The 26148-nt window shown below is 39.6% G+C and overlaps 1 protein-coding gene across 1 annotated transcript in view; it reads right to left on the bottom strand.

The window, feature by feature from the left end:
* Nucleotides 1-26148, bottom strand: part of GRM4 (glutamate metabotropic receptor 4) — a 329809-nt gene that overhangs the window by 45517 nt on the left and 258144 nt on the right. Inside the window, exon 7 of the mRNA XM_074236529.1 lies at nucleotides 120-320. Coding sequence (XP_074092630.1) covers nucleotides 120-320 — 201 coding nt within the window. The remainder of the gene's footprint in view (nucleotides 1-119; nucleotides 321-26148) is intronic.

The following is a 26148-nucleotide window of genomic DNA, read 5'->3' as shown; positions in this document are numbered from 1 at the left end:
GTAGGTCTCAGCATCCTAGGAGCTGCCTTGGCTACCCTTTTCACCTGTGGTCCCACCTCCTGCCAGGTGTCTCCACCCCTCATCCAACCCCAAACCTGGCCCAGATGGGTCAGCCCCACCTGAGAAATTGACGTTGCGAATGTACTTCAGCAGCTCCACGCCATCCACGGGGTCCATGCGGGGGCAAAGCCCCACCCTACCAGGACACAGGTCATGATGCATGGCGTGCAGAGCATGGCCCATGGCATAGACTGCATCAATCACAAACTGCACCTTGCCTTCCTGCTCATAGGAGGAGTCCTGCCCAATGCGTTCTCGATCTGAAACACAGGATTTTAGTTGAGACTCCTGGGAGTCCCCAGTTCTCATCCCCCTACCGCCCCCCATGACCCTGTACTTAGAAGATTAGAACAGATTCTAGTCCGACTTGCTCTTTAAAAAAAAAAAAAAAAGGAAACTAAGGCAGAGAGAGAAAGAAATGGCTTGGTCATCTGGAAATTTTCTATGGAGATAAGAACTCCAGATCCCTGGCTCCCAGTTGAGGGTCCTCCTCCACCTCCCACTGGGTCTATCGAAAGGAGCAAGGAACAGAGCTGGTCCCCTGAATACCGGCTTCCAACCTTCTGACTCTTGGGAAAAATGAAACCAGTTGCCCAAGATCACACTTCAAACAATGAACTAGTGGCATAGTTTGGAGGATTGATTCTTATTCAGACGAGCCATTGCAGGATGATGTACAGGGGGAAAGCCCTACTAACTCCCATTCAGGAAAGATTGTACCCCATGAAAACTCATCATTTCAAGTCCTTTGCAAACTGCATACCCCACTATTCCTTCTTGTATACCTTGTATATCTCACATTTTCCTTACCTCTACTTCAGAGAATCCCTTGCTTCCTTCGATGCTCAGCTCAAACATTATCTCCCTTTCTTCCCCCACTTGAGTTACTAGGAAAATTACTTTATTTTTATTTAGAGAAGGCAAGATAGTATAGTGGTTAGCAGGCTGGACATCAGGAAAGCCTGAGTTTTAATCCTACCTTAGAGTCTTACTGGATGTATGACCCTGGGTAAGACATTAAATATTCTCAGCCTCAGTTTCCAACTTGACTGTCCTGATGAGTATGTGCCTTATGTAGCCTACAGTTTTATTCAGACTCCAGTCACATTTAATCCTATTCCCTAGATCTATGACCACCTTTTTTTCCAGTCATCTTGTCTTCAAAAATGTGCTCTCAACTCTCCTTACTCCCTTTTTCAGTTGGAAACCACGATTTCTCAACTCAGGCTCTGCTTCTGGTAAAGACATGTCAATCTATTATACTGGTTCATGTTCACCATTCCAATAATTTTCTGGACCAAAATATGCCATATCAGCTACCACTTCCTTTTTGTATATATTATCTCCCTTAACTAGAATGTAAGATCTTTGAAGGCAGGAACTGTTTTTGCTTAGGTATTCTTGTATCCCCAGCTGTAATCAGAATATTTGGCATATGATAAAAACTCAATAAATGCTTTTTCACTCATTCAGTTTCCACAACTGTAAAATGAGGATAACAAGAGCATTTATCTTATGAGATTGCTGTGAGATCAAATAAGAAAATAGTTATAAAGCACTGTGCAAACCTCAAAGTACTATATAAATGTTTCCTATTATTGTTACTTTTGAATATATTTTGTCCAGTAATTCTTCCAGGATCATTCACTCAACCTGGTCTTGAATTCACAAGATGGGGTTGAGACCCTAAAGAGAAGGCTACTACCTCAAGTTCTAAGGGTAATCCTGAGAGTCGCTACTCTTAGTACTGCAGCTCATGAGCTCCCACCTGTGTGTTTCCCATTAACAATTAACCAATAGATTCAACTAAGTGGTTACATTAGACATTTAATATAATGGAACAGAAAGAAATAAAACATTTCCCCAAAGAAACCTGAGCCACCCTCTCCCACAAAGACACACAGAGTCTTAGAGAAAAGTGAGAACTTGAATTTTAAGCACAATAATGGTTAAACAAACATAGAGGAAATATATGTGGTCGAGGCACTAGATATCTCTTAACAGCAGTGCTTCAATGTCCTTTTGGGGGTCTTATCTAGGGACAAAAATATGAAGGACAATCTAGACCCAATAGCAAATTCATTATCTTTGGTGGCCTTTTCATAAGAAGTTAATCTATTCAAGCCTTGGAATGTTTCTATTACACATCTGGAAACATTTCCCTTTTATATTTCACTCCTTTGTCTAATCTGACAACACCCCTACATTTGTGGATATATTGTCTCTCACCATTCCATAAAATGTTGTAAGGGAGGGGATTATTTAAATTTTGTCTTTGTAACCCCAGTGGCAAGTTACAAAGCCTGGTTCACAGTAAATCAGTAGGTTTATTGATTAATTGAATACAATCAGAGATATCTATCAATTAATAAGCATTTATCTAGTGCCTACTTGGGTCAGACACTGTACTTTCAAAAAGTACTTTGGAAGAAGTACTGGGCTGCAGAGAACTATAAAACCATACTGTCCCTTTGACCCAGAAGTGCCATGATGGAGTCTTTTTTCCAGAAGAGATGGAATACAAGAAGAAAAGACTATATTTATGGGGATATTTATAGCAGCTCTCATCTGGTGGCAGAGAATTGGAGATTAAGGGGATGCTCAGCAGTTGGGGAATGGCTAAACAAATGGGGTATGTGATTGAGATGAAATACTGTTCTACTATGGAAAATGATGAACAGGATACTCTCAATAAAAACTTACAAGAGTAGATGCAATGGGAAATGTAACCTTATACAAAGTAACAGCAATACTGTAGAATGATCACTTGCAAGTGAGCTACCTTTTCTCAGCAATTCTGTGACCCAAGAGAACTCTGAAGGATTTATGATAAAGAATTCTATCCATCCCAAAGACAGAGCTGATGGTGTCTGAATACAAATTGAAGCAGACTTTTTTTTTCACTTTATTTTTTTTGAGATTTCTCTTTTTGGGGGGGGGGCATGTTTACTTTTACAACATGACTATTGTAGTAATGTTCTTCATGGCTACACATTTTTAACCTACACCAAGTAACTTGATTGCTCAATGAGGGGGAGAGGGGTGGGAGGAAGAGATTGAATTTCAAACTCAGTATTTTGGAAGTAAACGTTGAAACTTTTTTTTTTTGCATGTAACTTGGGGGGGGGGGGTTAAAAATAAATAAGCTTAAAAAAGAATCCTGGACAGGAAGTCAGAAGATCTGGGTTCAAGTCTCAGCTTTGCAACTATTCAAGTCATGTTTACCCTCTGTGTCTCAATTTGCTCATCTGTCAAATGACAGGATCAGACCAGACAGTCCTAATATCCTGTTTAATCCTAAAGGTCTCTCTCTATTCTACATGCCCAGAAGAAGGTAGGAAATAGGGTCTCTTTACTCAAATATTTTTTCCATCCTCCTGCCCCCAAAATCCTTCTGTCCCTACCCTTTTCACCATAGCTGTGCTCCCCTTCACTACAGTTATATGCTCCTCCCCTGCCAGGCCTGGCAGAGGGACTGACTGGGCGTACACAGTAATTACTGGAGACAGCTGCCTGCCTCTCTCTGTCATAACCCCTCTTAATGGGTTCGGAAATATGTTAATCATTTAGCAAAAGACACCGATTAATGTAGCACACTGGTAATTAAGGTGGAGGCAAGGCCCCTGTGGCAGGCTCTATAGCTAGACTGTCAGGGCGCAGGCTCTGGGTCTCAAGGACAAAGATGAGGTCCCATGCTGAGATTCAGAGTGCCAGAGTCTCCTCCTCTGTGAGGGTTTGAAGGTTGATCACAGAAGAAACCTAGATTCTCTAGGGGTTCTAGGAAGAGACTACTAAAAGAAAAGACCAATGGTGAGAGATATCAGAAAAAAGAAGTGAGACTACAGGCGCTTCCACAGGCACTAAATCAAAAAAGTGAAATATGAAAAACACCTGGGGAGTTTAGGGACTTGAAAGCTCCATTAGTCTTCCCACTTTTAGTCAACAACATGACCTTTGTTGTTCAGTCTTGTTCAGTTCTGTCTGATTCTTTATGACCTCATTTGGGTTTTTTTTGGCAAAGATACTAGAATGGTTTGTAAAAATTTCCTTCTGCAGTTCATTTTCAAATGAGGAAACTGAGGTAAATAAGGTGAAGTGATTTGCCCAGAGCCACACATTTGGTAAGGTCTGAGGCCAGATTTGAACCCAAGAAGATGAGTTCCACTGAATCACTGAACCACCTGACTGCCCCAATTGAACACCTGACTTACCCCCAGTAGAACATAAGCTCCTTTAGCATCAAGTCTGACTTTTCTTTTTCTTTATATTTTATCCCTAGTACTAAGCACATTCTGGAATGCAATAATCACTTAATAAAGGATTCTTGGAAAACAAAGATTTGGGGAAGAAGAGGGTTGATAGTTGTTTTTTTCTTGATAGAATGCAAGCTCCCCAGGGGTGGCTGGGTGGCACAGTGGATAAAGCACCGGCCCTGGAGTCAGGAGTACCTGGGTTCAAATCCGGTCTCAGACATTTAATAATTACCTAGCTGTATGGCCTTGGGCAAGCCACTTAACCCCATTTGCCTTGCAAAAAAAAACTGAAAAAAAAATGCAAGCTCCCTGAGGGCAAGGATCCGTTCATTTTTATCTTTATATCCTCAGAGTCTTAGTGCTCAGCACTAAATAAATGTTTAAAAAAAGTTTGTTAACTAATAAATATTTTGTAATGGGGGCTTGGGGTATGATCGATCCTCAGCATCCTCTAAAACAGGGCTGTCCAAAATGCAGCCCAACTGTGGGTTTACTAAATGCTTTAGTAAACAAAGCTGAGTTACTGTAGAGCTCTCACTAAAATGGCAAATCAAAATATAATGTCTATTGTTTCAATAAAGACTTTTAAGAATAAGGTTGGACAGCCCTGCTCTGTAAGGTTAATGTCATCTTAGAGTGTCTTGGCATTCACCAAGTTCCCAGTGAACAACTGCCATATGAAAGAGTTTTCCTTAACATAGAAACCAGAGGTAGCTGAAAAAGACAATTTTTTGCTCCACATATGGAAAAACTTCCTAGGATCAATTTGTCTAAAAGTGAACAAACTGCCTTGAGAAAGAGACAATGAGTCTCCTGGAGTAGAAACTGAAGCTGAGAAATGTTAAACGATTTACCTAGGGTCATAGAACTAATAAGACTTCTTGGAGATCTTCTAGAGGAGGTTGGACATGTTCACTGTGACAAAAGAGCTGCCTCGGTTAAGCAAAAGTTAACCCAGGAGAAAATCTGAGGTCACTTCTGGCTTAAAGATTCTGTGATTCTAATTCAGAAACCTGGAATTCCTACCTATTCAAATTAGAAAATTTTACTAGAATTGGCCCTGGTTCCAACCTCCTCCTCCAGACTCCAAGCTGGTCTCCAGCTCCATCATCTTATGTTTCCTGTTCTTGTAGAAGAACAGCATTCCTGGAATTCACAGAGCACCACCTACTCCTATGGTGAACTTTAATACTAAATCATGTCAACAAATAATTATCATTAGGGGTCACAAAGAATCAGATACGACTGAAATGTCTCAAATTGTATTTATTTGATAAATTGGAGAAAAATCTTTTCCCATAACAAGTTGTTCTATTTTAATCTTTAAATCCAATGTTTTTTTTCCCATTTTGCCTTCATAGCATTCTATTTTCTCAATATATTTATTTTTTTAATTTATTTTATACTTATATGTGTGTATGTATAGAGCAAGGATCAAATCTTATTTACTTATACATTAAGTGGCTTTTATAGAACCTAAAAAGAGTCTTGTACATATATAAAGGATATATTATAAATGTTTGTTGAATTAATGCATCAAAACTAGAAGCCACTGCTATAACACTGGTTTGCAAATTATTCATCTCCATATTAAAAAGAATCTGAGACTGACATCTTCCTTCCCTCCCCCACCAAAAAAAATAATTATTATTATCAAGTGCTGACACCAATTAATGTAGCACACTGGTAATTAAGGTGGAGGCAAGGCTCCTGTGGCAGGCTCTATAGCTAGGCTGCCGGGGCACAGGCTCTGGGTCTCAAGGACACAAATAAATCACAAGTTGAGGTTCAGAGTGCCTTGGGCTCTCCTCCCCTGTGAGGGTTTGGAGGTCGATCACAGAAAAAGCCTAGATTCTCTATGGGTCCTAAGAAGAGGCTACTAAAAGAAAAGGCCAATGGTGATAGATAATAGAAAAAAAAAAAAAAGGTGAGATTGGTCTCCAGGTGCTTCCACAGGCACAAATCAAAGAAGTGAAATGTAAAAAACACCTGGGGAGTTTTAGTGACCTGAAAGATCCATCAGTCTTCCTGCCATTAGTCAAAGATATGAGCTTTGTTGTCCAGTCATTTTCAGTCATGCCTTTGTGACCCCATTTGGGGTTTTCTTGACAAAGATACTGGAGTGATTTTCTATTTCCTTGGGCAGTTCATTTTACATATGAGAAAACTGGGCAGACAGAGTTAAGTGACTTGTCCAGGGTCACATAGTAAATGTCTGAGACCAGATTTGAACTTAGGAAGCCACTGTGCCACCTAGCTACTCCAATATATGTTATTCTCTTACCCATTTAGAATATACCCCATACCATACTGAGCACTATGAATATAAAGAGATGGTGCTTGCCATACTCTGAAGAAATATACACTTTTGAAAAATGAAGACATGTACATAAATATCCAAGAAAGAGAAACAAGCAGGGAAAGAATTATGAGAAGATTATGAGAAAAGAAAAAGACTCCTTTCAACAGAAGGAACCAAGGAAAGATTTTTGGAAAAACTGGCACTTGAAGACCAACTATGCTCCATCTAAGGAAATTACTCAATTGTACATTTGTTTTTGTTGTTCAGTCATTTCAGAAGTGTCCAATTCTCTGTCACTCCATTTAGGGGTTTTCTTGTCAGAAGTCCTGAAGTGGTTAACCTTTCCTTCTCCAGTTCATTTGACAGATGAGGAAACAGAGGCAAACAAGGTTAAGTGACTTGCCCAGGGTCACACAGTTACTACATGTCTAAAACTAGATTTGAACTCAGGTCTTCCTGACTATAGACTTGGTGCTCTATCCACTGCACCATCTGCCCAGAGATTGCCACAGAGAACCATAAAACACAAATTAAAGCTTCCTGAGATCAGGGTCTATCTTCATTTTTGTTCTTTGTATCTCAAGTGCTTAGGACCATATGCACTTAATAAATTGTATAAAACTTTAAAAATGTTTATTGAAATAACAGCAGAGATTTCTGCAAGGCAATGGGGTTAAGTGACTTGCCCAAAGTCACACAAGCTAGGTAATTATTAAATGTCTGAGGCCAAATTTGAACTCAGGCCCTCCTAACTCCAGGGCTGGTGCTCTGTCCACTGTGCCACCTAGCTGCCCCTTTGAATTAATCATAAAATGAGAGCCCAAACTTTTTACTCTGCAGATTGGGCCCAAAGAGGTGAAACCTCTTACTACAGTTTTTGAACCAAGGTCTTCTTGACTTGAAGGTCTCCTGTTGTTGAATTGAATTGAATGATTCAAGGGTAGGAAATGGTACTTCTAATAAGGCACTCAGCAAACAGGGTTTAATTTAAAAAAAATGACTTGAGTAACAATGCAATTATATAAAAGTCTCCTTGGAAAAATCACTTTCCATTCCATGCCCTCAGTTTCCTTCTCTGTAAAATTAGGTGACTGAACTAGGTGGTCATTAAGGTTCCTGCCAGCTCTGACAATTTTTCATCAATGATTGACCTGTGTCTTCTAGGGGTAGGTATAAAATATAACTATTTCTCCCAAAGAACCTCAGGGAAGGAGACATACTCAGTGAATTTCAATAATATTCACTGTTCACTACTATACTTATAAAAAGAATGGAAAAAGCACTAAGCTTGGGCCCCTGGGGACCTCGGTTTAATCCCTGCTCTGTTTCATATTAGGTATATGACCCAAGACAAGTCATTTCATTTCTAAACCTGTTTCTTCTACAAAATGGGTATAATCAAGTTTGCCTATCTCAGAGAAGAGTAGTGAAGAAAAGGCTTTGAAACCTTTAGAATTGATATTATATCTAACCCACATTCAACTTGCTCCATTTAAGTTAGACTGAAAGTGTATAGCCCAGCCCAGAAAACAAGGCTTGGGAATTCCCTTCAGTCTGCCAAATCTTCAGAGAAGGAGATATTTTAGAATCCCCCAGCAATGTCTTATCTCAGTTTGAATATTGTAGGCAACCTGCCAGAGGCATCTGGGCAAGCACAGCCTACTTTGAATCTGATCTGGTCTTGGGGACAGAAAACACAAAGACTAGAGGACTGCTAGAAACCCAGTGGAACATGTACAGGTCTTAAAATCAGAAGGCCTGAGTTCAAATGTCAATGCTGCTATTATATAACGTGACCATTATAAAAAGTCATGATCTTCTTCCTAGCCTCTACTTCCTCCTCTGAAAAATGATGGAATGGGGCTAGAGAATGGTACCTAGAGTCCATAAACTTGTTTTTTTTTTAACTATTCTGATAGCCATATCCCAATGCAGCTTTAATTTCATTTGTAATTCCATGTATTTATTATATGCATTTAGAAACATTCTGGGAAAGGATCCATAGGTTTCATCAGACTGTCAAAGGGGTCCATGGCAGAAAACCATTAAGAACCCTACTTTAGACCCTGTCTAGTAATCGCTCTTTTCTGCTTTACACACAAGGGGTTCTTTTACCTTTACAAACCCCTTTGGCAGTCTGGTGAAACCTATATATGCCTTCTCAGAAAAATGTTGTTGCCTACATTCATAATTGAAGGAAATGCTAAATTTCAGTTAGATGTTAGTGCTAAGATATGCAAGAATCATCTTATGTCTATTACTTGAACCTTTGAGGACCTGTGGACCTCAAGTTCCCCAAATCAAGAATCCCTGGTCTAGAGGAGGGAGGGGAAGAACATTCATTCATTAAAGGTGGCTAGGTAGTGCAATGTATAGAATGCTGAGTTTGGAATAAGAAGACCTGAGTTTAAAATTGTGGTATATGAATGCAATAGCATACTATTGTGCAATATAGATTTCAGAAAAATCTGGAAAGATTTATATAATGATACAAAGTGAAATGAGAAGAACTAGGAAAACATTGTACATAGTAATAACAACATCTGATCAACTATGAATGACTTAACTTTTCTCAATAATACAGTGATCCAAGACAGCTCAGGATGGAAAATGCTATACATATTCAGAGAACGAATTTATAGACTCTGAATGCAGACTGAAACATATAATTTTCACTTTCTTATTTTTTTCATTACTTTTACCTTTTACTCTATTTCTTCTTTTACAACTGTGACCAATATGGAAACATGTTTTAAATGATTGCACATATATAACCTAAATCAAATTGCTTACCATTTTAAGAAGAGGGGGAGAGGATAGAGAAAAATTTGGAACTCAAAATTTTATAATAATGAATGCTAAAAAATGTCTTTTCATAAAGTTGGGGGGGGAACACTTTTTAAAAAAAGATTTGAGTTCAAATCCAACCTCAGACACTAGTAAGTTGTGTGACCCTGGGCAAGTCACTTAACCTTAGTTTGCCTCCATTTCCTCAACTGTAAAATAGGAATGAAAATGGTACCCACCTCGCAGAGTTGTGAAGATGAACTAATATTTTCAAAATGCTTAACACCACTCTGGCACATAGTAGGTGCTTTATAAATGTTTATCCCCTTCATTCAACAAACATTTCCTGAGCTCCAAACAGAACAGTAATTAGCACTCTAATGACCCAGCATCCCAGGACAAGCAGCAGGAAAGGCCCTCTCAAATCACTTTTTTTAAAGACAAAATGAAAGGGGAATAGGAGATCCATAAGTCACAAGGTCTGGGCATAGAGAGACACTGGTATTCTTCCCCATTGGAAGAAGAGGAGACTTTCTAGGCTGCTTCTGAGGAGGCTTTCGCTGAAAGGTAACTGGGAAGGACGGGTCAGAAAGAAATTCAACTGGAGTTGAGGAGGGGAAGGGACAGACAGAGGAGAAAGTCATCATCTATAGGTTTCTCATTTTGACTGCTTATTCTTGCTAACCAAGAAATGGTTTTTTTTCCCCTACCTATTGAGGGAATACAAGGACAATCAATCTGAGTGCCCTTTAAATTTTTATACCCTGGAGAAAAGATCCTCTCACCCTGCCCTAGTTATAGCTGTGGTACTTAGTATATATCCTTTTATAGCCAGGACTCTGGTAGGGCTTGAGAGAGATACAAAAATGAATGATTATAACAACTCTTATTTCTACAGTTGTTTCAGGTTGACAAAGCACTTTTCCCACAATAACCCTGTGAAGTAGGCAGTACAAATATTATTGCCTCCATTTTATAGATAAAAAAACCCTGAGAATCAAAGAGTTATGAGTATTGTGATTGTGGCCACACAATTAATAAACTCTGGAGCTCTAAGTTTCTTCCTTTCATATGCAGTATTCTTTTCACAATGCCACACTATGCTCACAGAGCTTACAGTCAAAACACACAGATCCATGTAACAGGAGATGCCAGGACTAGAAGGATGCTTAAAGACCAACCTTTCCATCTTACAGGTCAGGGGTCAGCAAACTACAGCCCCTGGGCCAAATTCATTTGCCCACCCTTGGGCAGTTTTGGTTTACTTGCTCTTATAACAGATTACCTGGCTAAATAACAGTTCTGGAACTAGGATCATAGCTCCAGTCTTAGACTTAGAAGAGATTATCTAGACCATTTTACAGATAAAGGAACTAGGCCCAGAGTAGCTAAGTGATTTGGCTAAAATGACACAGATGGTAAGCATCAGAAACAGGATTTGACCTGGGGGTCATCTGATTACAGAGTCTTTCCACTGAAGCATACTGTTTTCTAAACCTGAATCTCCTGCCTTCTCAGGGAAAGGCTCTTTTCCCCATTGCCTCTTTGGATGAATCTTTGTTCCTATATGACTCTTACTCCTAGAACTTAACCTGTACCACCCCAAAATCCTGCACAGTATCTTTTTTTAAAGAATTTATGAAATAAAACAAGCATTTCCATTACATAGTAAAATAAAAATATGGTTATACATGAAACTGCAAATCTACTATATATAAATTATTTCTTTTAAATATACTAAAAGTTATTATGTAAATTTCTTCCAACCCCCTACCACCCTAGGGATGATCACCATTAGATACACACACACACACACACACACACACACACACACACACTCACCAGACTTGAGGTTCCAAAGATAGATGGAAAATAACCTCTCAGAAAGGAATGGCATTGCAATGGACAACCAAAATGCAGAGAAAGAGGATTTTGGGAGAATCCCTACTCCAAAGAAGTGTCAACACAATTTTCTGAGAAAAGGAAACTGTTGGCAAAGAACTGGAAATTGAGGAGATGTCCATCAATTGGGGAATGGCTGAACAAACTGTGGTCTATGTACATTATGTAACACTATAGTTCTATTAGAAACCAGGAGGGATAGGAATTCAGGGAAGCCTAGAGGGATTTGCATGAACTGATGCTGAGCAAGATGAGCAGAACCAGAAGAACATTGTACACCCTAACAGCAACATGGGGGTGATGATCAACCTTAATGGACCTCCTCATTCCATCAGTACAATAATCAGGGACAATTCAGGACTATCTGTGATGCAGAATACCATCTTTATCCAGAGAAAGAACTGTGGAGTTTAAACAAAGACCAAAGACTATTACCTTCAATTTTAAAAAAAAAATTGTCTTATAGTCTACATAATTTTGCTATCTCTGATATCATATTTTTCTTCAAGGATATATTTTTTCTCTCAACACATTCAATTTTGATCAAGACAATGCATGAAAACAATGTAAAGATTATAGGACTGCCTTCAGTGGAGGGGAGAAGGGGGGAGGGAAGGGGAAAGAAATGTAAAATTCAAAACCTTATCAAAGGAAGGACAAAGGAAGGTGGTAGGGGAGGAGGGGAGCAGTGAGTTTCCTAGTCATTGATCCTCAAAGCTGGGAGGAATCTCTTCCCCACCTTCCTTATCATCCTCACTGTTCCTTACCCTTTATATATATGGTCTGTTAGAAAATCTTGCTATTTCTATCTCTACAACATTATTCACAATCTGATGGCTTCTCACCACTCACATATTCCCCCTCTCCCACATATACACTACTAACCCCACTTTAGTTCAGTCTTTACTCATTTCTTGACCAGATTTTTACAGTGGTCTCCCTGACTCAAAAATTGGAAATTTAGGGGATGCCCCTTGTTTGGGGAATGGCTGAACAAGCTGTGGTCTATGATTGTGATGAAATAGTATTGTGCTATTAGAAATTATGAGCAAATTGCTTTCAAAAAAACCTGGGAAGATTTACCCAAACTGATGCAAAGTGAAGTGATCAGCACCACAACAACATGATACACAGTAACAGCAATATAATAAGGATGGTCAACTGGGAAAACCTTAGCTACTATTTAGTGGGACATTAATCCAAGACTATTCCAAAAGATCCATGATAAACTATTACCTCCATAGAGAGATCTGATGAACTCTGCAGAGTAAAGCATAATATTTTTACTTTGTTTTTCTTGCTTTTTTTGCAACATAATTAATATGGAAATGTTTTACATTATTTCACACTTATAATTAGTATCATATTGCTTACTTTCTCAAAGTGGGGGTAGGAGAGAGGGAGAGAATTCAGAACTCAAAATCTTAAAACAGGAATGTTAAAAATAAATAATACTTTTTTAAAAAACGGTCTCTCTGCCTCAAGTCTCTTCCCACTCCAGTTCAACTTCTACTCAACTCTCAACTCCCAAAGCAATTCTCATAAAGAATAAGTCTGACTACATCATTCCTCTACTCAACAAATTCCAGAGGCTCTCTTTTCCCTCTAAGATAAAACATATGCTATTCTGTTTGACATCTAAAATATTTCCATTCTGATCCAACCTGACTTTTCTGCTTCATTATTCATCAATCCCCAACCCAAATGCTGTGATCTAGCCAAACTGTCCTTCTTGCTGTTCTTCTCTCATAATATTTCATATCCCATCACCTTCCCTTTGCACTCACTATCCCCTGGCTACCTCCTTATGTCCACCTCATAGAATCCCTTCCTTCCTTCAAAATTACTCTCAAACTCTACCTTTTCCACAAAGCCTTTCCTGATTCTCCCCAGTGGCTAGGGTCTAGGGTTTTACTTCCTCCTTATGACAGTCCTGAGGCTTAGGAAGGATTGTTGTAACTAGAGATTAATATACACTGAGTGGTCACTCAGTTATTCAGTTATGCACCATCTAGTCTCTAGTCAAGAATATTAATCTTCTTCTTCACCTCTTAATTTCTCCCCATGCTCCTGAATGGGACAGAAAGGACAATCCATCTAAGCTATGAGGCAGGTCAAGGTAATCCACTGGAAGGGTTGGGTATATTGCTCCTGAGTACCTTGGATATGAAGGCCATGATCTATAAAATGATGTTAGACAATAAGCACTTATTAAGTACTTATGTATGTACGCATGGTGGGAATGATCATACATGTACTAACACCTCATGGAATTTTAGTCAAGAAAGTGGCTTATAAACTACAGTGCATTATAAAAATGTAGATTGTAATTATTACTGTTTTTCAGCACCATCATTTGAGAGGCAGCTAGAAGCTTAATGAATAGAGCACTGAGATTGGAATCAAGAAGACTCTTTTTCATGTGTTTAAGGTTGGATAACCTTAGACACTTACTAGCTATGTGACCCTGAACCAGTCACTTAACCCTATTTGCCTCATCTATCAAATGGACTGGAGAAGAAAATGGCAATCCACTCCAATATTTCTGCCAAGAAAAACCCTAAAATGGCATCAAGAAGAGTCAAACACAACTGCAATAACCCAACAACAACAACATGGTGGATAGAGAGCCAGTCTCAAAGCCAAGAAGACTGAGGTTCAACCCTTCCTCTAATATACTACTGGCTGGGCAAGTCACTTAACCTCTAAGTTAGAGAGAAGATGACAGCCTGCACTGTTAAAAGGAGTTTAATAGACCAACAGTATTATAGGCTCAGTCTCTATCTGTATTTCTATCATTATCCAGTCAGTGACACAGTACACAAACAGTTCACCTTTGGGTGAAGGTAGGGGTCATTGTTGGGTGATAAAACCCAGCAATAGGGAAGCCCTCCCACTTTTTCCCGCTTTTTCCATTCAGTACACCCCATCTGAATGGAGAAGTACCACCCTAACTCCATACGAGTTGCCAGATTTCTCTACGTCCAAGTTCCTGGTCTTGTCCCCATGTCACCTAGGTTGTACAGGCAACCTCTCAATTGGAGTTCAGGGCTAGAGAAGAGTTAAAAGGTAATGGATTCCGTAATGATCTATCACCCTATTCTCTTCTCATCCCATGAACAGACTACCAGAACGGGGGGGGGGGGGGTGAGACCCTCTCCCCAGTATGTTGAGGGCTATTATTTGTGGTACCAGTCTGAGTTTATGGCTACTCAATTTGTAAAGGAAAAGGAGAGGGTAGAAGAAGTGAGGGAAAAGAGGACCACGAATGAATTGAATTGTAAAGTTAGACAACTCTAGAGAGAAACCAGAAAGAGTGAGGAAGAGCCAGTGACAGCAGTAATATCACATGGAAATTGGGGAGAGAGGGGGTTCAGAGAAGGGGACATCCTCTCTGAAAACCACACTAATTTTTAATGTAATAGAATTCCACATTTTACAAAACTGGATAGCATTCTGACTTCTGTGTTCTTATTTGAAAAATAAATATGAATTTGAAAAATAAAAATTGAATTTGAAAAATTTGAATTTGAATTTGAAAAATAAAAAACAAAAACAAAAAAGTTTTCCAATAGTCAAGGACCATCTCATGGAGATCTCCAGGAGGTAATAGCCAGAGAGGGGAGTAAGGGAAGAAAATGAGCATATCCAAGGATATGCTAAGGGCTTTTTACAGCTATATCTCAGTAGATCCTCACAACAACCCTGAAAGGTAGATGCTATTTTATTCTTCATATAGGCAAACAAAAGTTTAGTGACTTGTTCAGGGTCATGAAACTAATAGGTATCTGAGACAGGATATGAACCCAGGTCTTCCTGGACCAGTACCCACTTAGGTGGCACAATTGTGACCAGCCAATTTATAACAACTGGGTGTTATGGTGAATGGGGATCACTGGAGAATCAATGGAGCATAGATTTGGAGTGCTGACTTCAAGAAAGTCTAGTCCAGTGCTACCAAATTTAAATAAAAATGGATCCCTGCAGACCAGAATATTGACTTAGAAAACCTCAAATTAACATGATCTATGTTTTATTGTATTTTATTTATGTTGTTAAATATTAGCCAATTGGAGTTTGACTCCTCTGACCTGCTCTAACATCTTCACTTTATGGTTGTGGATACTGAGGTCCAGAAAGGGGGAGTGAAGATCAAATGGGTAGGAAGGAACAGAGACAGGATTTGAACCCAAGACCTTTGATCCTAGTTTTCCTTTCACTGAACCACTACTAGGTGGTGCAGTGGATAAGAGAACTAGGTCTGAACTCCTGAAGATCTGAGTTCAAGTTACCTAACTTCTGTCTGCCTCAGATTCCTCTACTATAAAATGGGGGATAATAAGAGCTCCAATAGCATGGTCATGAGGATATGAAATATTTGTAAAATTCCTCAATAAATACCAGTTCTCTTCTTCCCTCTCAGAGGTAATCTCTAACAGTTGCAGTCTCTGAGTTGATAGTATCTGAGTTAAGAATTCAGGAAGGTTGTCCCACTGTGAGTATCAGAGCAGGGGTGGGGTACAGAGAGACCGAATGGTCTAGTCATCCCATTAGTTCTGACCCTTCTTTTCCCTGACTCACATTGGGTTCCATGAAAATTTTGGATAATTAATCAATAACAATCATAAATTGGGCATCCAGGTGATACAGGGAATAGCTCACAAAGCCTGAAGTCAGGAAAACCCTAGTCTCAGATACTTAGAAACTGTGTGACCCTAGGCAAGTCACTTCACCTTGTTTGCTTCAGTTTCCTCTTCTGTAAAATGATCTGGAAAAGGAAATGGCAAACCATTCCATTATCTTTGTCAAGAAAACCCCACATGGAGTCACAAAGAGTTGGGCACAACTGAAATGACTAAATAACAACAGCTAATCATAAGTCACATTTCCTTGGTGCTTTAATATATTCAAAGGGCTTTCCTTACATCATGGAGATCCAGCTACTTAGCAGGGTGACCTTATATACACCATATTCCTATTGTATAGATAAGGAAACTGAGGATTCTAGAGATGAACAAGCTTATACATGGATAGTTAATGCATTCCACATCTCCTGATTCCAAGTCCTGTTCTCTTTCCACCATATCAGACTACAGATTATCCCATATCTTTCATCTTCTCCACATCCTCTCTCATCCCTGGCTCCTTCTTCTCCTCTACATCTTCAATTTCCCCCTCCCATGCATCTTTTCCAATCTTTTGAATCTCTCACTTCAACCCTGGTGAAATTCTGACTATAACTCCTTTCTTCAGCTCCAATTACAGCCCTTATTCCATACTGATGAGAGAGTGAATTATTAATGAGGCAGCCAGCAGCAGTAGCGGCATCATCACAGGACTGGCATCATCACAGGACTGACGAGGGAGAAGGGAGGTTTTCTCTCTGCTAGCCTAACTGAGTAATCAAGGTATTTCTAGAATGCTTTACAGAAAGCAAGGGGCTTTCCTCACAGCAATCTTCAGTTGGGGGAAGTTTAAATGATCATAGGATCAGAGCTGAAAGGGATCTCAGATGTCATTAAGTTTAGTCATTTAATTTAAGGATGAAGAACCTGGCTGAGAAAGGTTAGATAACTTGCCCAGTGTCACATAGCTGGTAAGGGTCAGAGGTAGGAAAGCCCAGGGTTTGTTGACTTTTCTGTAATCACTATCACTGCCTTTCCATTTTATAGAAGAGGAAACAAAGACTTAAAGACAGGTAAAATCACTCAGCCAGAGCCACAATAACTCTGGGTCTTTGGTGCTCTTTCTACTCCACCCCCCCTCCATGATACCATGGGGTAGCTAAGCAGCATAGTGGATAGAGTGCCAGTTCTGGAGTCAGGAAGACTCTTCTTGAGTTCAAATCCAGCCTTGGACACCTACTAAAACCATGTGACTCTGGGCAAGCCATTTCTCACTGTTTACCTCAGTTTCCTCATCTGTAAAATGAGCTGGAGAAAGAAATGGCAAACCACTCCAGTATCTTTGCCAAGAAAACCCCAATGGGGTCATAAAGAGTCAGACCTGACTGAAACAAACCAACAACATAATACCAAGGCAAGGGTCTGAGAATGGATTCCAAAGAAAGCATTGAGAAAGATATCAAAGCATAACTAATTGGTGATGAATCCAAAGCATCACCTGGGTCCAGGAAGCACATCACTTTGACCTCCTGCTAGCATTGGCTCTGAGATGGATTGGGAATTCTCAGGTTTTGGAGACTGATTTTGGCAGAGAAGTGGGTGATTGATAGTTGCAGAATGAACTAAGCATAGTTAGATATAACCCTTGTTTTGGTTAACTGTGTGTTGCTCTAAGAGAGAGTTTTCTTGGGTTGGAGAAAGGGCAATAACTGAAAAAAGATGGCTTATGGAAGAGAAAAATTGGAGTATCAATAAAATATTTTTAAAAGATTCTCAAGGGCAGCTAGGTGGCACAGTGGATAAAGCACCAGCCCTGGAGTCAGGAGTACCTGGGTTCAAATCCGGTCTCAGACACTTGATAACTACCTAGCTGTGTGACCTTGGGCAAGCCACTTAACCCCATTGCCTTGCAAAAAAAAAAAAAGATTCTCAAGCTTTTGTTTAGCAGTCCTGGAGGCTTTGCTTTCTTCAGAAAACTACAAGATGGCCATCAGTGAAGGACAGCGAAATGACAAAGTACTAGCTGCTAGAGTCGAGATACTCAAGGAAAAGATGATAGCTGAGCTCCTAAAGAGCAAATCAATGTAAATAATTATAAGGAGAATAGTTCAGATTTATATGGTATAGGTGGTTGTAAAGCTCAAGACAAAAATATCTCATTTGATCATCACATCAACTCTGTGAGTAAGGTAGTGTAATCCCCATTTATCAAATGAGGAAATAAGAGGCTTGGTCAGTTGACCATAGTCTTACAATAAGTAAGCAAAATAGCCAGAATCCAAATATTTCAACATCTAAGTTCAGTGTCCTTTATGAATTCCTTATTTTGAAAATTGTCACCCCTGGAGGAGATGTGGGAGTTCTTTGAAAAGGTAATGAGTAGATCACACTGCTAGGTAGCATAGTAGAATAGAGCACCAGCCCTGAGGTCAGGAGGATCTGAGTTCAAATCCAGACTCAGTCTCTTAATAATTACCTAGCTGTGTGATCTTGGGCAAGTCACTTAATCCCACTGCCTTGCAAAAACCAAGAAAGACAAGACAAGAAAGATAGAAAGACAGAAAGAAAGACAGACAGACAGAAAGAAAGACGACAGAAAGACAGAAAGAAAGACAGACAGAAAGACAGAAAGAAAGAAAGACAGAAAGACAGAAAGAAAGACAGACAGACAGACAGACAGACAGAAAGAGGTATGAGTAAACCCTGCTCTCCTCATTCACATCTAGAGCCTAACTTTTACTAGAAGGATCAGAGTCTGATCTCCCAACCAAGACCTACCTCCACCATCAATCCTACCCTTCCAAGATTCATGGATTTTCCTTTCATGTCCTCTGCATTGCTACTGCTCCTGCAAGTCAAGGAAACCAGACACCTCTATGGAATTTCCAATATATCTCACTATTAGATGGACTGTCAATGAAAAGCTCAAGGCTGATTCACCTGAAGTGTCAGAGCCCTCTAACTTCAAGGTTTCTGTGACCTCTGACCCAAGAAAAGAGGTAAAGACTCAGAAAGTATTGTGACTTAAGGTCATCATCACCCAGTCCTTGGTACTCTCTCATGGCCAAGACCTTGGGAAGTTTGAACACAAGACTTTTCCCAAGGACACCCACTACAAAGAGAATTCAAAACCCACCAAGACAACCTGACTCCCTAAATTCTCTTGCTTTATTAGGGAGATCTCTCTCCTCTGTGTGTGTCTGTCGGTCTCTCTCTGTGTGTCTGTCTCTTCTCTCTCTTTCTGATTGTCTCTGTCTCTATGTATTTATCTGTCTCTCTCTCCCCTTCCCTCCTTTCAAAACTGCAGTAAACTGAACCAGCCTATACTATATACACTAGCACAAAGTTCCTTACCTACTCCCTCATTTTAATTCTTGCCTATGGTCAACCTCATGATAGAAGAAGGGCTGAAGTCTTTATTAGGACTATTAGCAGTAGCTGCTACCTTACCATTGCCAAAGTCCAGCTGTCCTGCCTTCCCTAAGAGTGGCAACACTGGAGGTGGGGGCACACTCAACAAACTGGCCAACTCTAGGAAGAAGCTGTCAATGTTATCCCCACCCTTAGCTGAGAATGGCCCTTTCTTCCCACCTCTTCAGGGAGAGCAGCCCTTCTGTTCTCTTCTACCAAGTCCCCAACAACAGGCTCTGTTGCCTGGATAGGAAGGACAGCTCTGTTGTGGATTGATGGTGGGGAAAGCATTGAGGCCAGGCAGAGTGGATGGCAGAGTGGGGAAGCTAGGAAGAGGCTAATAAGGGGGCAGGGCCCACCCAGGCTGGAGGAGAAATCAATGCTTCAGGAGACAGCGAAAACACAAATCTCCCTTGGCTATTGGAAGAGATAAATCCAAGAAGCCCTGTGGTAGCGGGCAGCAGTGACAGCAACAACAGTGTGAAGATGTCCTAATTGTGTCCCGGGGCACAATGAGGTATCCCAGCAGGCCCGATCTGCCCCCGAAAGACAACCAGCCTGGGAACCATCCAGCAAAGAATTTTTCCCATCAAAAAATCCAGCAGCTGCAGTTACTACGGTGACTGCAGCCTTTGTCTGTGGGTTGTAAATTGTATTTGAAATGAGTTTTTCAAGGTTGAAATCATCAGGGTCTCTCCTCTCCTCCTCACTCTTGGCTCCCCATACCTCATCCCTCCCAACCTCAGCCCACAAACAGGGTTGTACACATAGTTGTGAACATACATACACACAAACATGCATATGCACACATGCACATACACATACCCATCACAATAAAAACATCAATGACAAAGGCAGAGCTCCAATTTCCAGATCATTTTGTGGTTTACAAAGGACTTTCCTCTCTAAACAGTCCTGGGAAACAGATAGTCCAGATGTTATAACCCTATACCCCTTTAACAGAGGAGAGAACACTGAGGTTCAGGGAGGTAAAGAAATTCGTCCATAACTACACTACTCCTTAATAAAGTGCATTCATTAAATTTTCTATGAAGGAACACTGTCTGTTCTAGCCTGGGAATACAAATACAAGCAAAATGAAATAGTCCTTGCCCATCTTACCAGAGAAAAACAACCCATTTAAAAGGGGTAGAAAGGTGCAATGGATAGAGCACTGACCCTGGAATTGGGAGGACCCGAGTTCAAATCCAGCCTCAGACACTTAATAACTGCCTAGCTGTGTGATTTTGGGGCAAGTCACTTAACCTCATTGCTTTAAATAAATAAAGGGGGGGTAGAAAAAAAGATAACTGGGTGGAAAAATATGGAAAAATAAATAATCCCACTATCTGAGGAAGAGGCATCCTCTTCTCTGGTTTCAAGTCTAGAGTTTTAAGTCTATCCTGGTGTCCACTTTTACAATTTTCAGTGTTTTTCATGCATAGTGTTCCCCATTAGACCCTTCTACAACCCAGAGAGGAAGGCAAGGCAATTATCATCTCCATTTTACAGATGAGAAACTTGGACCTGAAAATATGCAAAGTCACCCAAATGACCTATTGCCTCCACCCTACCTGACTTCTCACCCTGCCACCCTCTGACAGGGGCAGAAACAGAATCAAGAGAGGTCAAGTAACTTCTCAAAAGCTCTACTAATGATAAGTAACAGAGCTGGGATTTGAACCATGTCCTTTGAATCCTGAGCCATGACTCTGAGGGCTTTTTCTAAAGTTTCCTAATAAGGGTAATGTAAAATATAAATGTAAAAGCTACTGAACAATGGATAACGCCCCAGACCTAGAGTCAGGAAGACTTGAGATCAAATCCAGCCTCAGACACTTATTAGCTGTGTGAACCTGGACAGGTCACTTAACCCTGTTTGCTCCAATTTCCTCATCTGTAAAATAAGCCAGAGAAGGAAAAGGCAAACCACTCCCAGGATCTCTGCCAAGAAAACTCCACTTGGGGTCACAAAGAGTCAGATACAACTGAAACAACTAAACAGAAATTAATCCTGATTCTTTACCACCCCTGCTTTCCTAGACCAAGGCAGAGTTCATATCAAGTAATATTCCCCTCTAATTTTGGTTAAGATGTAAACATATGGCCTAGCTACATGAGCAACAGAAGGCTGAGCCCACAGGAGCAGACTTCAATACTATTCCGTAAAACACACACCAACGTGAATCCAGTACCTAGTAACAACATAACAGTTATGGTGCACATGGCAATTAGCCATAAATGAGAAGCTGTTCTCACCCATGGCTGTAATCAGGATTCCATTTACATCTGTCAGCCAACTTTGTGGTCTTCATCCTCTTTATTATCTAAAAACATCATCAATATTTTCATCACAAAATCTTAGTGTGAGATAGGACCACAGAAGCTGCCTAGTCTAATCTGAACGTAAATCAGAAAGAATTCCTTTAAAAATTTAACCAATAAACAGTCATTCAGTTTTAACATGGGAACCTCCTGGGAAGGAAACTATCTACACCTTCTAAGACATGGGGCCTCTCTAATTTTGGGACAGCTTTCATTGTTAGAAAATTGTCCTTGCCTCAACTGAATGTGCTTCTTTTCAATTTTCATTCATTGTCCAGCTTCTTCCTCAATAAAATAATGATAGTCTCTGTCATTTTGACTTTGTTAATGAAGGAAGCATCCTAAGGTTGTAGTCACTTTGTTGGCCTCTGTATTAGATTCATTCAATATTTATTGATTTATATTGAGCTTAAAGTTCACTATAACCTTCAGTTTTTTTCCAGATAAGTTTAATTATAAATAAATAAATTTTCTTCTATAGCATTGTTATGGAGGATGTTAATCAAATGTTAGAATTTTGCAGAGGAAGAATAATGATAGTACCTATCTCTCAGGATTAGTGTGGGAATCGATTGAGATATATTTATACAGCATTGTGCAAATCTTAAAGCCTTATTTAAACAGGAAAATGATGATATTGTATTAAGTATTTTTAAAAATACTATCTCATTTGATCTCCACAACAAGCCTGAGAGGTATCTGCTATTGCTATCCCTATTTTACAATTGAGGAAACTGAGGGAGACAGTTAACTATTTAGTTCAGAGTCATACAGCTAACAAGTGTGTGAGAATGTGAGTGTGTGCGACTCAGGTCTTCTTGAATCCAAGCTTAGTGTTCTATCTACTATACCATCTAGCTGCTTTATTATTGTAGTTGTGGTTACTATTGTCTTTATTGACTCTCTCACTATCCTGATTTGTGTTCCTCTAAATACCCTCCAGATTATCAAAGCACTTCCTAGGTAGCATTCTATCAGATATGATCTGACCTGGGAAGGATCCATTCATACAGTCACTTCCATAGTTCCTGACACTTTGATTCTCTTAATGCAGGATCTTAAAACTACATTCACTTTCTTGGCCACCATCTTGGATTCATTCAAGTCTATTCAATATTTTTTATTCCTACTGAGCTTAAAGTTCCCTAAAATTGGGCGGCTAGGTGGCACAGTGGATAGAGCACCAACCCTGGAGTCAGGAGTACCTGAGTTCAAATCTGACCTCAGACACTTAATAATTATCTGGCTGTGTGGCCTTGGGAAAGCCACTTAACCCCATTGCCTTGCAAAAACCTAAAAAAACAAACAAAAAAAAAGTTCCCTAAAATTCCCAGATCTTTTTTCAGAAATATTTCATCAAAAGTAATAAATTTTCTCTTGATGCCATTTATGGACTTAAATGATCCTTATCTCATACATGCATATATGATTCATTAAAAAAAATCCTAAGCCTGGTTACTCCAAATTCAAAACTTCCACTGCGATTTCTTCATTCTCCACTGCTGCCCCACTGTTTTAAAAAAAGACAAACTTTGATATTCAAGGTCCTCCAGAATTTTACCTTTACTCTATCTTTCCAGTGTATTTTCCTAGCATATCCTTTCCTATAAGTGATGCTCTAGCCAAGCTGGACTATTAGCCTTTTTGCTTATAGACTTGTGCCTCTGAACATAACCTTCAGTGGCTCCCTATTGCCACCAAAATAAAATACAAATTCCTCTGCATGACATCCTCCACAATCTGTCTCCTACATACCTTCTCAACTTCATGAACACTATGATCCATCTTCCACCTCTGAGCTTTCAAAGAAGTCATCCCCCTGTGCTCCTTCTTCAGTTTATCTTCCCAGACCCCTTATCTTCCCTCAAGACTACATCCCAAGGCTACCTCCTCAGAGACTTCCTCAGTTCCTTTATCTGAAATTTTACAAAAAAGAAGAAAAACCAATGGTTCCAGGGCCACCTCCTCCAAAGAGCCTTCCTCAGTTCCTTTATCTGAAATTTTACAAAAAGAAGAAAAAGCAATGATCCCACTTTTTTTTTAGATAATATCAAGCAATTATTAAGTGACTACTGGGTATCTGGCACTGAGTTAAACATTGAGGATACAAAGAAAGGCAAAAAAAAGGGTCCCTTCTCTCTGGAAACCTACATTCTAATGTCCTTAGGAACTGCAAGTAAGGGTTCAGAGAATCCTGGAAAGACACTGATACAGATTGAAGTGAAAGGAATCATAGAAAAGTTTATTCACAACAATATTATAAAGACAAATAACTCTGAAAGACAGGAATTCTAATCAACACAATCAGTCATCTCAGTTGTGAATGGACTCCACTTTGGGATTTTTTAGCAGAGATCCTGAAGCAGTTTGCCATTTCATTCTCCAGTTCATTTTACAGATGAGAAAACTAAGGTAAACAGAGTTAAGTGTCTTGACTAGAGTCATATGACTAAAAAGTATCAGATTTGAACTCAGGAAGATGAATTTCCTTAACTCCAAGTCCAGCATGCTACCCATTGTGCCACCTACTTGTCCCATAACCAACACAATGCCTAATCACTATTCTAAAGTATTGGTGTCAAACTCAAATGAAAACTAAATCGTTAAATTATAACATAGATCCCAGGAGGGCTACATGTAGACTTAGAAAAACATATATTAACATTATGTCTTATCATATTTTTATTTATTTTGTTAGATATTCTCAAATTACACTGCTCTAGATTCAGTTGTACTCAGCAATGTTTTGGACCACAATAGTGCTACTGGGCCACTTGTTAGATACTGCTAGAACAAGGATAGGGAACCTTTCTTCTGCCACTTGGATATTTATAACATCATTCACAGATCTTACAAAATTATCACCTTAACAATTAGCCTATTATATTTGGTAAAATATTTAATTAATTCACCCCTAAAAAGCTCCTAGATTTATTGAATTTTGAATCCCAGTTGCACCAACCCTGCTCTAGAATCTAGTGAATTCACAGTATAATAAGCTACCCAACTCTTGAAAGTAGCAGATGCTGACCACAGAATAAGACTTTTCAGACATGACCAGTGTGGGGATTTGTTTTGTTTGAATGTATAAGTTTGTTGTAGGGGTTTTGTTTTTCTCACTTTTTCAATAGGTAGATGAAGAGCTGGGAGGGAGAGAAGGTAGATCTCCGTGACAACAAAATAAAATTTATTTAAAAAAAAACAAATAAAATTCTAACATGTTAGAATCCTGTGAATATGTGCATAAGGTCTAAATTCTTCACTTATGCCTCATGTTGTTCAGGGAAGTCGACTTAATCTCTCCTATACACTTCATCATTAGGAGTTGTCCTGTGTACCTACAAGTATGTATACTCTTCAGAAGCAAGGTCTGTGCCCTTCCCCTACTTTTTCCACAGCACCTTACTCAGTAATTTCAACATTTGAGCTGTCAATGAACTCCATGAGGATAGGGACTGTGCCTTTTCTAATATTTAGATATCTTTCTTGATGCCTAGAACTGTGTAATGCATGCTTTAGACAATTCATAAATGTCTAATTAATGGATAAATAAGTGAATGAATCAATGGATGAACAAATGAATCAGGGCAACGTACTATCTACTGAGGCAGATTATAGAACCCTCCTTGCTTAGGAGGACTAGAGGTAGTTAAAAATCTTCTAACAGCCCCAACTAAGGTCTAGGTCTGGGCTCAAAATCAAAATCTTCACAGCTGGGCAGGTCCAGTCATAAACCTCCTAGATGTTTGTCCTTTGTTTCTGGAAGAAGACCATTACATCAGGATAGATGATGCCATGGCAAGCACATGAATTGGATTTGAGTGAGAGTTGCTATGCTAAGTCACCAGCCTCACTTTCTCCTCCAGATCCAATGGCTAGATATGAACTGGGATGACTGGAGAGGGTCCTGGATGTGAGGTAATCAAGGTTAAGTGACTTGCCCAAGGTCAACACAACTAGTGAGGCTGGATTCCAACTCCCATCCTCCTGTATCCAAGGTCAATGCTCTTTCCACTGTGCCATCAAAGTCACCACTAGATCACCATGAGGCCCTAAAGTGTGACATCAGAGGAAAACTTGTACATAGCAAGTGCTTCATAAATAGTTTTGGAATTGAGGCTGAAGAACCTCCCAACCCCCTCATTTTCTATATGAGGAAAATAAGACCTGGATCCTCAAAACAAGCTTATTGAAATCACTATCATCTCCATTTTCCAAATGAAATTGAAGCCCAGTGAGGATAAGTGAACTATCCATGGTCACACAGCTAGAAAGTATCTGAGACAGGATCTGACCCAGTTCTTCCTGACTCTAAGACAAGTACCTTATCTACTATACTTCACAAAATACGCTCTGGAGAACTCTGTAAACTCTAAAGCATTATGTAGGTATGAGCAGTTATTATTTGTATATATACCTTGCCCTAGTTTCCCTCCTCTCTAATTTCCAAATGTCTGTCCCAGTCTTGTTTTCTCATTACATT

This window comes from Macrotis lagotis, chromosome 5 (genome assembly GCF_037893015.1).
Source record: "Macrotis lagotis isolate mMagLag1 chromosome 5, bilby.v1.9.chrom.fasta, whole genome shotgun sequence".
Taxonomy (NCBI): domain Eukaryota; kingdom Metazoa; phylum Chordata; class Mammalia; order Peramelemorphia; family Peramelidae; genus Macrotis; species Macrotis lagotis.
Note: the sequence above shows the minus strand (reverse complement) of the source record. Positions and strands in the feature narration are given on the sequence as shown.